Below are 14530 nucleotides of genomic sequence, written 5' to 3'. Positions count from 1 at the left end.
ATGCAAATTATGCGTTGTACTCCAACACGTGTTGAGACGGCTGGAGTGAGTTTATTTAGAACGTATGTGCCTTTGGGAGTCGTATGTACGAGCTGGCGATACCGGCCAATAGTGTACTGTGCATTTTTAGTTACCATCCAATATATCTCCTGTTAGGGCAATATGCTTGTTATATTACCAGGGGCCAAATGCCACAATATATAATACATGTACAGGTTCAAATATGCAGGAAGCGCTCTAACATATGGGGAAACTACAATATACATATATATACATCTAACACCCCCTCTCAAACTTATGGTGGATCCACAACACTGTGTTTGGAGAGTAAGAAGTCATGCTGCGCTCGAGTCTGTGTCTTTGTAAAGAAATCCACCAACTGCAAATCTGAAGGCACATAATAAACCGCAACAACCTCATCCTGCACCTGAGCACGTGTATAAAAAGCATCAACACCAATATGCTTGGTCAGCTCATTCTTGACCGGATCACGTGCAATACTGATAGCACGTGTATTGTCAGACAAAAGTGGAGTGGGTGTCGTAACAGAAACCCCAAAATCTGCAAGCAACCACCGTAACCAGGTCACCTCAACAATCAACAAAGCCATAGCCCGCAACTCAGCCTCAACACTCGAACGGGAAACCGCAACCTGTTTCTTCGTCTTCCAAGCAACAAGCGAACCACTAAGAAACACACGGTAAGCAGAAAGTGAACGACGATCCGTAGGATCACTCGCCCACGTGGCATCCGAGTAGCACTGGAGCTGGAGAGAGCTGGAACTAGGAAAGAAAAGGCGATGAGTGATCGTGCCACGAAGATAACGAAGAACACGGATGAGATGACTGTAGTGAACGGTGGTAGGAGCTGAGACAAACTGACTCAGAATATGAACAGGATAAGAAATATCAGGACGAGTGACAGCAAGATAAACAAGACTCCCAACAAGATGGCGCTAACGTGTGGGATCAAGAAGAGGATCACCATCAGTAGGACAAAGCTTAACATTAAGCTCCATAGGAGTATCAACCGTGCGCTCATCCCCAAGAGAAGCATGAGCAAGAAGGTCCTGAATGTACTTTTCCTGAGAGATAGAAAAGCCATCAGAAGTGGAGGAAACCTCAATCCCAAGGAAATAGCGAAGAGGACCAAGATCAGTCATAAGAAACTGATCTCGAAGACGAGCCTTGACAAAGGCAATATAAACAGGATCATCACCAGTAATGATCATATCATCAACATAGAGAAGAAAAGCCCACTGAGCAGCAGCAGTGGGAAGACCCATGAACTCAGCAGCATACTGAGGCAGAACACTGGAGGTGAGAACAGCAGCAGCACGAGCATCCTCATCTATCCACTGAGTGTAGTCAGTCAGATCCAGCCGGTAAGTCGCAACGGCAGTAGAGTGGTCCTGGACCTTCTGGTCATAATCAGCCAGAGCAGTATCATCAGCACTCTTGGCTGCATCCTTATCCGCCTGAGTAGCATCAGGGGCAAGGGCAACGGGCGGGGGTGCAACGGGCACCGTAGGAGCAACGTTGCGCGGCGGATAGGAGACCTCGCCAGAAAGCACACTCCAAAGACGAAGGCCGCGCACGTGGATGCGCATGAAGGCAGCGAAATCAGGATAATTCGCGCCATCAAAGATCACTGGGCAGCGAGGAATCGCAACATAGCCTGAAGAGGAAGACATAGCTCAGATTTTTTCCGCTTTTTTTGTTACTACTCAGATCGGAATCTCACGATCTCACGAAGAGGTACTGGTTGCGGCGGAAACACGCGCAGACGCACGGGGGCGGGCGGCGTGCGGCGTGAGGGTGGAGAGAGCACGACCGGGGGCGGTGCGGCCGAAGGTGGAGGGGCCGGGGCGGGGAGCTCCGGCGGCGGCCGGGCGGCGGCTGGGAGTTGGAGGGCGGCAGCCGCAGGTGGAGGGCGGCGGCCGGGAGTTGAGGAGCGGCGGCCGGAGTTGGAGGAGAAGTCGGCGGCCGGAGGAGTGGCGGAGGAGCGGCCAACGGCCGGAGGAACGGCCGGAGAAGTGCCGGAGGGCGGCGGCCGGAGCGGCAACAACGGAACAAGCAACGTCGGCCGAAAAAAAGACAACTAGAGGACCAAATTTTGCTCTGATACCATGTTAGGGCAATATGCTTGTTGTATTATCAGGGGGCCAAAGGCCACAATATATAGTATATGTACAGGTGCAAATATGCAGGAAGCCCCCTAACATATGGAAAAACTACAATATACAGATATATACATCTAACACCTGCGCGAGATCCAACGGCCGTGGATGTCCTTATTTCTTTTGGCTGAATTAACAACATGAATGGTTTGGTAGAGTATTACCCTCTTTCTTTCATCGTGACTCCATTGATTTTTGACCAAACTGTGCTCTTTTTAATCGCCCCACAGTTACATACCGGGCGTGAGAACAAAATATTTATGAACCATGTCGCCACAATACCACTTTTACCGTAGTTCGACCATACTTTCACACCACCACTTTTGCAGCACTTCGACAATGAAGATATTGAAGTACATATAAAATATGTTAATCGACAGTCTAACAGCCAAGGGCGTGGTATGGCAGAGTGTCGATCTTCCTATTAGTGCTTAAAAGAACAAGTGTAAAACCTCGCCGCGAGCCCCTTGATATCACTCATCACAACACCGACAGTCGACCGATCTCGCTCCACCGAGGGGATGCGCTGGATCATACCAAGATACTCAGAAGCGAAGATAATATGCATGACACCATTGTACTACCGCCATTTTAAAATAAGCGCGTCACAACTTTTTTCTGCAACTTTGTCTAAATAAGATTGTATCTAGATGCATTCTATATCTAAAATAAGCGGCGGCACTTATTTTGCAATGGAGGGAGTAACCTGAGTGATCTCGTATTAAAATTAGCAGGCAACCAACTCTGGAATGCATTGCCTACTAATTATTGTCGAAGTCAAATTTTATAAAGTATGACCAAGTGTAAGAAAGAAAAACCAACATGAAATGTATTTGTATGTTATATGCATTTGTTAGTCAGGATATTGTTATAACTATATAGGTGATCGAACTTTATAAAGTTTGAGTTTGCCCAAAATTAATAGGCAATGTAATTTGAAGTGAAGGGAGCATTGCAGTTTGTTACAACTTACAAGTTAACTCTCAAGCTGTTGGGTTTCATCTACAACCGGATAGGAATAAATTTTCATGGCACTTAAACAAACTCTTGTTTTGTTTATCAAGATGGAAGGATTTAGAACAATATCCCTTCCGATTCACGAAGTAGTATCGGATATACTCAATTGACAGATGTAGTATACGAGGTCCAACTTGACCCAAAATAGTGTACGTTCATATTTTTGGGTTGGAGGGAGTAGCTGGGTCATTTAGGAGAGCTGTAGACACCTAATCAAGGAATTATTCTTTGCTTTACTGACGACTATGGAATAGACTTATCATTTAGAAGAAAAAAAACCTTATGTTTGTCTCATACGAGATTGGATTTTTTTTGCAGGGAGGCTCCATGGAGGCCGTTTTTTAAACCTCTGAATATTTGAACGCAAATATTTAAAAAAACCGAAAAATTACCAGGATGTAGACAACATCGTAATCTTTTTTAGAAGAACATTGTAATCTACCAGTGTATAAATTTTCAGAAACGTAATATATCGCAGTTAGTCAACACTAATGAACAACACACTGATATGTTGTATCTCGAGTTTATCATTTTGTGAGATTCTGCTATTTTTCTTGAGGGCCAAATACAATGTATTTTTCCCAGAAATGTACAACGTGATTATAGACAATCCCCTATGCTCGCTTTGACATTCGCCGTGCCGGTTCTGCCAATGGACGGTTCCCAACGCCATCCAGTTCCGATCAGCACCGTGACGTGCCGGCGCCGTCGTCGGCGAGAGGCAGGCAGGCAGCCCGGCCAAGGCGAGGTCGCTCCTGGTCCCGTGCCGTCTGACACGTGCGCCCACGTTCCTCCTCGTGGACCCAAAGAGTCAGCGTCTCTCGGCCCGTGCCACGAAAAAGCCCACGTCCAAAAGTTTCTTTCCCGAAAATCGATGCACTTCCGGTCCCCGCTCCTCCCAACTGAACCAGTGCCACGTCACGTGTCGGCCCCGCAGTCAGCGACCCAGTGCGCTCGCCTCGGGGCCCGCGTGACGACTCGACGCTTGTCGCCATTCGAAATTTGAATCCCCACAAACGGTTGCGCGTCGTGGGCGAAAAAGACAACGGCTCTCCACTACTTCTGCTTCCACCACTACTTTGTCTCGTCTCGGCAACCTCCTCTGTTTGTTCTCATCTCGTCACAGCCAGTCGAGCGGAGCTCCGACGTGCCGAAAGCGAGAGAGGGTGACGATGGGCGGGTCGGGGAAGTGGATCAAGTCGCTGGTGGGCATCAAGGCGCCTCCGGCGTCGGCGTCGTCCTCGGGCGAGGCGGCGGGGAAGGGCCGGAAGTGGACCCGGCTGTTCCGGAGCAACTCGTCCTCCGCCTCCAGATCGGGCTCCGGCGCGGGCGCAGGCAGCGCGTCGCCGTACGACACGTCGTCGGCGTCGTCCGCCAGCGCGCTCAGCTCGGTCGCCGCCGCCGTGGCGCGCGCGCCGCCGGCGGACTTCCGCGTGATCCGGCAGGAGTGGGCCGCCGTCCGCGTGCAGGCCGCCTTCCGCGGGTTCCTGGTAACCGACGCACAAATTCCTCCACAGTCTCGTATTGCTAGTCTGATGTTTGAGTTGATCCGATGTGGGTGCTGATGATCGATCAGGCGCGGCGGGCGCTGAAGGCGCTGCGGGGCATCGTGCGGCTGCAGGCGCTGGTGCGCGGCCGGCTGGTGCGCAGGCAGCTCGCCGTCACGCTCACCCGCATGCAGGCGCTGCTAAGGGTGCAGGAGCGCGCCATGGAGCGCCGGGCGCGACGCTCGGCGGACGCCGGGGACTCGCGATCACAGGACGCGCTCAGCGACCGCAGCGGCCGTGTCGAACATGCCAGGGAGGCAGAGGTACATCAACGACCATCCCTGTCTTATTTCCTCTAATACAAAATAGTAGGCCCTTCATGAAATTTATGCAGCACTTGGTAATGTTGGGAATGTACATGCCATTTCTTTTGGATGGAATTCGATGGAGATTGATGATCCCCGAACAAAATTGATGTAGAGTTGGAGAATGAGGTTGAATCCTGCGGTCCTGTAATACGGGCCTCCAGTTTCTTAGTTTAACAGTAGCACAGTTTACAAACTGTTCTAGTACATGTTTCTAAACTAGAATACAAATATACTTTACTGTAAAAAATGCAAATATACTTCAAGTTACAAAGTAGTAAGAAATACTGGCATGCTCACTTTTCTTAATCCAGTTGGAAAGTAATTACTTGTATAAACCTAAACCATATTTGATTTGAGCATTCGGAGATAGTTCTGAGTCTCGAAACTGCCATTTGAATTTTCAATTGTACTACATGTCCCCAAAATGGGGTTTTATTTAGCACAAGAATTTTACAACCAAGTTCTTACATTCTATATAGCACAACCCATGCATAGTCTGAAAGGTCTGTACTAGTTCGTTGCAGAAAAACGGATGTATGGCTTACTATGGTTGCTTTTACTTACTACATGAAAAAGGACTTCCACCAATGGATTAAGACTGATGTGGACGGCTAAACTTCCTTTATTTTGAGTGATGATTGGATCCACTAAGATTATTATTTCCATTTCACATGTCACATGTGACATGTACCATCTGGGTTTGAATCGATCCTTGTAGTGACGTTGTTAGGTGAGAAAAGCAACTAGTGATAGTCAACCATGATCTAAGTTCAGAGCACAGCTCGTACCCAAGGGAGTTCAGAGGACGGTGTGTCATTTCTGTCAATTTATTAGGATCAAAAATTATATGATATATTGTTTTTCTTTTCACTGGATAGACTATGCAAAACTGATTAAGAAGGTGGCGTCATATTGGTTTGTGAAAGATTGTCTGACATTGTTAGCAACTGCAGGAACAATGGTGTGACAGACAAGGTTCTATCAACGAAGTAAAATCAAGAATGCAGATGAAGCATGAGGGCGCAGTGAAGAGACAAAGAGCAATTGCTTATGCTCATTCGCAACAGGTATATGCTGAGCGAAGCTGCTCCTATCTATTTCATTTCTTCTTCTTTTTTCTAATATATTATTGCAATTCTTGCAGCGGCGGATTGCGAAATACAGTGGAAGGCCAAGCTCCCCTGCTAGCTCTCTCAGGAACCACGAGTCTTATGTAGAAGGGTGGATGGCAACAAAACCTTGGGAGAGCAGGCATATGGATGCAAACCTCGGTGAATCCCATCGTCTACGGAACTATGAGGAGATGAACTCAGAAGGTTCAAAATTTTCTGATGCTAGTTCCATTAAGATCAGAAGAAATGATGACACAACCAGAGTGGAAGCAAAGCCTCCTCCGGTGGCCTCACCTTCATCTTCAGACTATGGATGTGATGAGTGCTTTCAGTCTACATCTTCATTAACTCCAGAGTCTGCTACCAACACCTTGGCATCAGAAGAAAGATCGGACAGTGGTCATGGCGTTGGAGAGCCGAGTTACATGAGCTTGACCAAGTCTGCCAAGGCAAGGCTGGACGGTTGCAGCGGCAGTCGTAGAGGGAAATTTCAGATACAGAGACAGCGTTCTGGGGGCATGCCTTATTACAGAAGAGTGGCACTCTCTTCATTGGACTTGGAAAGCAACACCGGCTCAGATATATCGGCAGCCACAAGGAGTCTGAACAACATGTCACTGAAAGGCCGGAGCATGACAAGAAGCTTGGACAAGGAGAATGAGAACTGGTTCTGACATTGTTTATCTGCTATGTACAAACTAATAGGCACCTTATATATTTAAGTCAAGCTTCTTCCAGCTTTCGTATTAGTTGCACACCTACAATCTAAGATCAACTCCTCACTGTAATATTGGCAACTATATTTTATAGGTGATATTTTGCCAGATAATTCAAATATCCAAGCTGGAAAATGCCATCTAATGTGTCACATTAGCATGTGGACCCAATCAGTGACAGACCCAAGAACGTCTGGAAGCCGTTGGCAAGCATTGGAACCTTGTCTAGGCTAGATGAACGCTATGTTTGCCATGGTCTGAAACACAAGAAGGACGTGTGGTTGCATTAGGTGGATGCGATAAAAAAGTAAAGGAAACTAGAGCACTCAAACCGTGATAGAAGATTGGCGTGAAGGTGTCATTCTTGATGCCTCCTAATCCTAACTTGCCTTACTTTCCTTGTTATATCTATATACCTATATGGACTCGGGTAACCACAAAATGGTGTGGATCAAATAAGTCTTCTCATATAATGTGCAATAACATGAGATCGATGCTCTTCGGTTGTCTTCTATATTACGATTCCCTTGTCCTTGTGAGGCTGATGTGTGACACTTCAGTTTTGTACCCACCTTTTGATAGTTTGAATTTGTTGTACCACGTACAGCTCTAGTTGTGGCATTAATTTATACTTTACCCACTCGTAAAAACTTCATTCATTCCTACCTCTCATTAAAAAATGTCTGCAAAAAGAGAAATGGAGGTAATCATACTCATCATGCTTGTGAATTGTGATACTTCCAGGTCTCCAATTTTGCCGAAGGACCAGTATGCAATGCCTATCTGGAATTCTGGATTAAGCATACTCGGAGTATGAAATTATTAGGGAAAATGGGCCAATCAGAACAGCAGAGAATTGTAGCATTGCATTCTATCCTTCAACCCCGAATGAAGTTAAACAACTTGCAGAATTATACATAAACTGTCAACGGTTAATCAGTGCTTGTAACAAACACCACATGCTCCTGGTGAATCAGTACTTGTAGTATTAGTTGTTAACGGTGAAAAAGTGCTTCTGCATTAAGTCTGCTTGGGGTATTAGCGAGACTACTACGAAATTGTCAGGGAATGTGGGAGATATTGAAATCGGCTCCCAACACCACATGCCCCCGGCTGAAAAAGAAACGTTGTTCTAGATGTCACAAAGTTCTGAAACTCCATGTTCTATGTCCATGTAAAATGGAGAAGGGATGAGTTTCGTGGCATGTGTGAAAAAAAACAAATTGGTGTTTTGAAAACTGCCTTTTCTAGAACACTTGATTATGTTAGTTTGCAGGTAAAAAAGGAAAAGTAAAAAACGTATGTATTTTATTCGTGAAACTTTGTCTGCCTCGTCAGTGGCGTCAAACAACGGTGTAAAGGATTATCTGGCATACGGGTTTGTGAAGGATATATTAGTTGACCTTGTTATCACTGCAGAAACAATGGTGTGACAAGAAACATCTGACAACGAAGTAAAATCAAGAATGCACATGAAACATGAGGGCACACTGAGAGAGAAAGGGCTATGACTATACCCATTCTCGTGTGGTATATCTAATATTGCACACCATCAGTCTGAGATAAATATGAGGGCTGTGCTCCGGTGTCCCCCCCTTGGCGAACGACGTTCAGGTGGTAAACGTGTGTTTGGTTCGTGACTAGAAAATATGGATGATCCCATCCCAAAAGCCGAATATTTCTGAGAAAGGCTGGACCATATGATCTGTGAATTTCATGACTAATCTCACTAGCCGCCTGAGAATCCATGGCCGTCGACGCGACTCCGACACCCCACCGTCGTATGTGTGGCTCCCCAGCTCAGCGGCGGCCACCATGTCACGGCGAGCGGTGGGCTTGCTTTTCCGCGTGGCTCGCCAGCTCGACATCGGCGGCCTCCAGGGTGCGGTAAGCGGTGGGCTTGATTTTTAACGTGGCTCCCTAACTCGGCGGCGGCAGCCTCCATGGCGTGGCGAGCAACGAGCTTGCTACGTCTGCGCCACACCCAGTCGAAGAAACGGCCTCGCTAAGTATGTGCGGGTAGTGACCTTGCTAGGCACGGGTAGGCGGCCGCCTGCTAGGTCCGGCCTCCACCACAAAGGGAAAAGGACCCGTTAATTACATATTAACCGGTGTGTTAATGGCATATTTATATTTTTCTATTAATCGTTAATTAAACATATTTTATCCCATCCCATCCCGTACATGTTTGCCCATGAACCAAACACACATGTTAAGTCAATCCACGGAGGGGTATCAGCAGATCCTAGCCGTCTAAATAGAACAAAGTTTAGAGGGGGGACACCGGAGCAATAGCCATTGCTCATATCTATTTGTTTTCATTTTTACTTAGCTTCGTTGCTCAAAATTGTTCAGCGTCAGAATTCAAAATACAGTGGCAGGCCAAGCTCCCCTGCTAGCTCTGTCAGGAAACGTGAGTTTTATATAGAAGGGTGGATGACAATAAAATCTTGGCACCTTGTTTACTTCTAGTGTATTTACGGGGATTGAAGGGATTTATCCCAGATACCAGAAAATATTGGAACTAATCTTGTTAGTTAGTAGTTTATTATGTTTTAATTTCGTCAGTCATACATGTAGTCAGAGCTGCCACTACGGGAGAACCAGGCGTTGCCGTGCGAGGCTTTGCACGGCAAAGAGGCCTAGTACGCACGGCAAAGCCTTTGCCGTGCGTGCACGCACGGCAAAGTTTGCACGGCAACGTCTTCGACGGCAAAGCCGCCTTTGCCGTGCGCATGGACGGATTGCACGGCAACGCCCTTTGCCGTGCGTCGCCATCTCTGCCGTGCGCTGCGGGCGCTGCCGTGAGAGGCATCTTTGCCGTGCGTCGCCATCGCTGCCGTGCGCCGTTTCTTTGCCGTGCGCCCTGCTTCTTTGCCGTGCGCCATGCGTTGCCGTGCGCCAAATTCTTTGCCGTGCGAAGCTTTGCCGTGCGGCCTTGCTCTGCCACGCACGGGAAAGCCCCATGCAGGCACGCCCCCCAGGAGCTCCCAGGAGCACAGTTGGGCGACACGTGGCCCCTTTGCCGTGCGTGTGCGCACGGCAAAGAGACCAAATGTCCTTTGCCGTGTGCACACACACGGCAAAGGGGCCTGATTTTTTCATTTTTTTGCTATTTTTCAATTATCCCTGCATTTCAAATATTGCATTTCACAAATATAGCATATATAACATATATATCAACATAAGATCACCAAACACATCAACAACACCACAAATACATCGAGCACACGTAGTTCATGCATACAATCCGTTACATAGAGTCCACATAGTTCATGCATAGCAATGTCAATTATTACAATCCATAACAAGTGCGAACAATGCATTACAACGACGACGAGTGCACGAAGACCATGCCATCAACCTTGTCCTCCTCCGCTTCCGCCGGCCTCATCGTCATTGCCTTGTGACATATAATCTATAAGCATGTTGATGGAATGAACATTTGCATTTGCATATTGAACACTTGAACAAGTAGCGGGTTGGGCACAAGAGGACTCACCGCGGTTCATGCTCCGGATGATGTTCATGTTGTTGACGGTGATAGGTGTCCCCGGGGTCCGAGTGGGCGGTGGCGGCATCCACATGGAGTAAGGTGGAGGAGGAAGACTCCCCGGTGGAGTAGACAGAGCCGTATGGCTCATCAGCCAGCTCATCCGTGCCTCGCCGTCGCCGCATCATCCGCCGTCGTCGTTGCATCTGCCGCATCATCCGTGTCCGCCGCCGCCGGTACTCCGAATCTGCCGCTCCATGTTCCGTGCGTGCTCCTCGGGCCGCCTCGCTCCTTCGCTGCCATCTCCTCCTACGTTGTGTTGCCGCGATGTCATTAACATTTCAATGGAAAGCATGTAAAGGAAATGTAGAGACCCGAGGAAGAACATACCCGTAACCGCTCGACAGCCTAGATCCGAAGCCCGTGGCCGGGGCTCTACCTCGGGCTGGCCGCTCTTACGACCACGACGGATCCGGCGGAGAGAGGGAACCCTCGCCGGGTCGACGCACCCGTCACCAAACCATAGGCGGCCATGCTTCAAGCCTTCTCCCGCAAGCACCGCGACCTCGTGGTCAAAGTCCTCGGCCTCCGGATTGGCCTCCTCGCCGTACTTCTGCTTGAACTTGGAGACATACGACGTGCACCGGGTCTCGGATTGCGGGTTAACCCACACGGACCCCGTCTCGGGATCGGGCGTCTTCCTTTGCTTCATCTTCTTTAGCACGGCAAAGACGTTAGGCTTCGCTCCCGTCCCGACTTCCTGCAAAAGAGAACATGTAATTGAGTGAAGTGACACACCCTTGGAGAGTTAACAAATATATAACATGAATTCAAAGAATGAAGGAACCATTAATTTGCTCACCTCCTTCGCAGGTGAAGAGAGATGGGGATGCTGCCTTGGATATGCGATCCACCTCGCATCTCTCGCCCGCTTCTTCTTGCCCTCCTCGTGCTTCTTGAGGTACCGGGGGCATGTCCACCACATGACCATCGCACGAAAGCACCTATCGTCGTTGCCGACGTACCGAGGAGGGTTCTACATGCACAAGATAAACCCATTATGGTAAAATAAACTACATGGCGATAAAGAAATCAATAACACATAAATGCAAATACCTGCAAGTATTGCCACGGCTGCATGAGCGTGTCGCGAGCGTCCTCCTTACTCATGTGGACGAAGCGGTCGGCGTGCCAGTCGCGGACGCATTGAACACGTGCCTCGTAGTGCATGCCAGTCACCCTCTTCCTTGCAAGCTGGTGTAGGACATCATCGCACGCATTCTCCTTGCCCTCGGCCCTCTTGAAGAATTTCTGCAACATAGGTAAAACAAGGGGCATTAGTGCAATTATTGTGAACCAAGGAGAGTGTATGAATGGTAAGAAGTCAAAAGTCACGTACCCAGAACTGGAAGATAGCGGAGGATATTCTTGGCAACCGTGGTCTGCCTCTTCTGACCATCACCATTGCGGTCTACCTCAAAGTACCTAGAGGAATTGCATTTGATGCAATAATTTGTGTCAGCGTGCTCCTCTCTCGAATAGCATGCATCCCTTTGGACAAGCGTGTATCTCGCTGAGATGACATCTTAAGGTCACCGAGCAATTTGGTCGAATAGTAGAAGTTTTGCGGCAAGAGGTGCCCTTTCGGCGGAAGGCTGCCTACGATGACCGAAGTTCATCGAACCCATCTCTCGCACAAGTTCCTATGGCACTTCAAGGCCATAAGGCGAGCGATGGCATCTAGTTGGGTAACCTCTGTATTTTCATGTAGGGGTTTCTGCGAAGCAAACAGAGCCTCATAATACTCCTTTGTGTTTTCCTCCGGGTCCTCACTTGTCTCCGCATCCTGAGGTGTCTCCACCTCTACATGAGAGCTTTCAGGCACATTACCATTAGCCAAGTTTTCTAAGCACCTATCAAAACCAGTGTCATATTCCCCCTAGGTTGAATCTGCCGCACCTCCTTCCTAGCACGTTTCTTTGCCTTTTCTCCATGGTAAGTCCAAATCCTGTAGGACGGTGTGAACCCAAACTTGATCAGGTGCATACTCATAGTTTCCTTGTCCTGTGCCTTTCGGTTAGCGCACTTACTACAAGGGCACCAAACACTTATAGGTCTGCTAGGGATGGCAAACGCCCTATCCACAAACTGCTCGGTCTTTTCTCCCCATTCATCGAGTATAGTTCCACTGACTGATTCTGCCATCGTACATCCAGCCACGATTATCCATCCTCTAATCAGCAACAAAACAGACGAACATAGCATTTATATATCAAATAGGAAATAAATGCATCATATATTTATTTATTTTACGCGTGCATCAACCTGAAAACTCTACTAGGTGGGCTCCTAGCAGCCGCCGGATCCGTAGATTGAGTACGTTCTCCCAGCTCTACCTCGATCCGAGACAGAATTTCGGCAGCACCTCCCCGCTGCTCTCCCGATACACGTCTCGGCAAAAAGCCGAGAGGGGTGTGCATCCGGAGAACAACGGGGAGGCGCTACCGAAATCCTGTCTCGGATCGGGGTAGAGCACGGAGAACGTACCCAACTACGCATCCGCCGGCTGTCCCGATAAATGCCGTAAGAGTTACGGTTCATAATATGCGAGACCACTAATGCATATTTATCCCCGGTCTGACATTCCTCACCTTCGGGCGATAACACTTAACAGATTCCTGGACGTGTACGCTGAAGTGTCCCGCCGCGGGTATATCGGGGGCTAGACTGTGCCAAAGGGTGCCACACATGGTTTTCCATATGTCCATGGACTAAACAAACCTAAACCTATGAAAAGTTACATTGGTGCACCCTCGCGCGGAGAAATCTAGGGGGTAGACCCGCCGGGGCACACGTTCCGCTGTTTTGGGGGAGGAGGGGGATAACGACCGCCGGAGCACCGGAACCCCACCAAACCTTGCATGTGGACCTATGATATGTGTCAAAGTGTGGTGCAAGGTCTAATGGTGCAAAAGTAGCTCCCCTAAACCCTAAACCCTAAACCGGGGAGGCTTCGAGCCCTAAACCCCTCTAAATCCCTAAACCACGACGCCGGAGCTGCAGAACCATGCATCATAAACCCTAACCCTAACCCTAAACCCTAAACCTAAACCTAACCATAAATACTTACCCTTTAACCTAAACCCTAGCCCTAGCCCCTAAACCCTAGCCCTAACCCTACACCTAACCCTAACCAGTGAGACCGTGCACACCGTCGATCGTGTGATAATGGCTCTAGCTGCTGGTATATGTGCCAAAGGGTCCCAATCTTTGGTTCTCCATGTGTATATGTACTAAACAAACCTAAAAGAATGAAAAGTTACATTGGTGCACCCTCGCGCGGAGAAATCTAGGGGGTAGACCCGCCGGGGCACACGTTCCGCTGTTTTGGGGGGAGGAGGGGAGAACGACCGCCGAGCACCGGAACCCCACCAAACCTTGCATGTGGACCTATTCTATGTTTCAAAGTGAGATGCTAGGTGTAATTCACCAAATGGTGCATGGCATGGATCCCCGGTCCGACATTCCTCACCTTCGGGCGATAACACTTAACGCATTCCCGGACGTGTAAGGTGAAGTGTCCCGCCGCGGGTATATCGGGGGCTAGACTGTGCCAAAGGGTACCACACATGGTTTTCCATATGTCCATGGACTAAACAAACCTAAACCTATGAAAAGGTATATTGGTGGAACGTCACGCGGAGAAATCTAGGGGGTAGACCCGCCGTCCCGCTGTTTTGGGGGGGAAGGAGGGGGACGGCCGCCGGAGCACCTGAACCCTGATATATGTGGGGGATGAGCATGGAGAGTAATTTTGTATTTCACATAGTGTAATAAATAGTCATCAAAAAGAAAAACTAATTAACAAAATAAATATAAGTAGTAGATGAAATAAAATAGTTAGAAAAACAAAAAAAAAGTATATTGGCGCACGGCAAAGGGAGAAGCGCACGGCAAAGGACCCTTTGCCGTGCAACTTGTCTGTCTGCACGGCAAAGTTTGGCTGCACGGCAGTGCCCAGGCCTTTGCCGTGAGCTGTTTCTTTGCCGTGCGGCTTGCAGGGACTTTGCCGTGCTACAATCTTTGCCGTGCGCTGCTTCCATTCTTTGCCGTGAGAAAATTCTTTGCCGTGCGCCATATCTTTCTTTGCCGTGCTTT

General features: G+C 48.5%; 1 protein-coding gene across 1 annotated transcript; it reads left to right on the top strand.

Annotated features, from left to right (window-relative positions):
- The first annotated feature begins 4368 nt into the window (after nucleotides 1-4368).
- Nucleotides 4369-6910, top strand: LOC124650147 (protein IQ-DOMAIN 6-like). The gene is made up of 4 exons (XM_047189705.1): nucleotides 4369-4686; nucleotides 4773-5006; nucleotides 6005-6118; nucleotides 6196-6910. The coding sequence occupies exons 1-4, from the start codon at nucleotides 4369-4371 to the stop codon at nucleotides 6835-6837; spliced, it is 1308 nt and encodes a 435-aa protein (XP_047045661.1). The 3' UTR covers nucleotides 6838-6910.
- Nucleotides 6911-14530: the final 7620 nt, after the last annotated feature.

The sequence above is a fragment of the Lolium rigidum genome, chromosome 4 (genome assembly GCF_022539505.1).
Source record: "Lolium rigidum isolate FL_2022 chromosome 4, APGP_CSIRO_Lrig_0.1, whole genome shotgun sequence".
In the NCBI taxonomy this organism is placed as follows: Eukaryota; Viridiplantae; Streptophyta; class Magnoliopsida; order Poales; family Poaceae; genus Lolium; species Lolium rigidum.
This window is presented reverse-complemented; position numbering and strand designations above follow the sequence as displayed.

What these genes read in the sequence shown, in the direction of transcription:
- LOC124650147 (XM_047189705.1), top strand. Translation starts at nt 4,369, where the DNA reads ATGGGCGGGTCGGGGAAGTGGATCAAGTCGCTGGTGGGCATCAAGGCG. An exon ending in AACATGCCAGGGAGGCAGAG is followed by an intron (nt 5,007 to 6,004) that starts GTACATCAACGA and finishes TAGCAACTGCAG; the next exon opens with GAACAATGGTGTGACAGACA. An exon ending in CTTATGCTCATTCGCAACAG is followed by an intron (nt 6,119 to 6,195) that starts GTATATGCTGAG and finishes CAATTCTTGCAG; the next exon opens with CGGCGGATTGCGAAATACAG.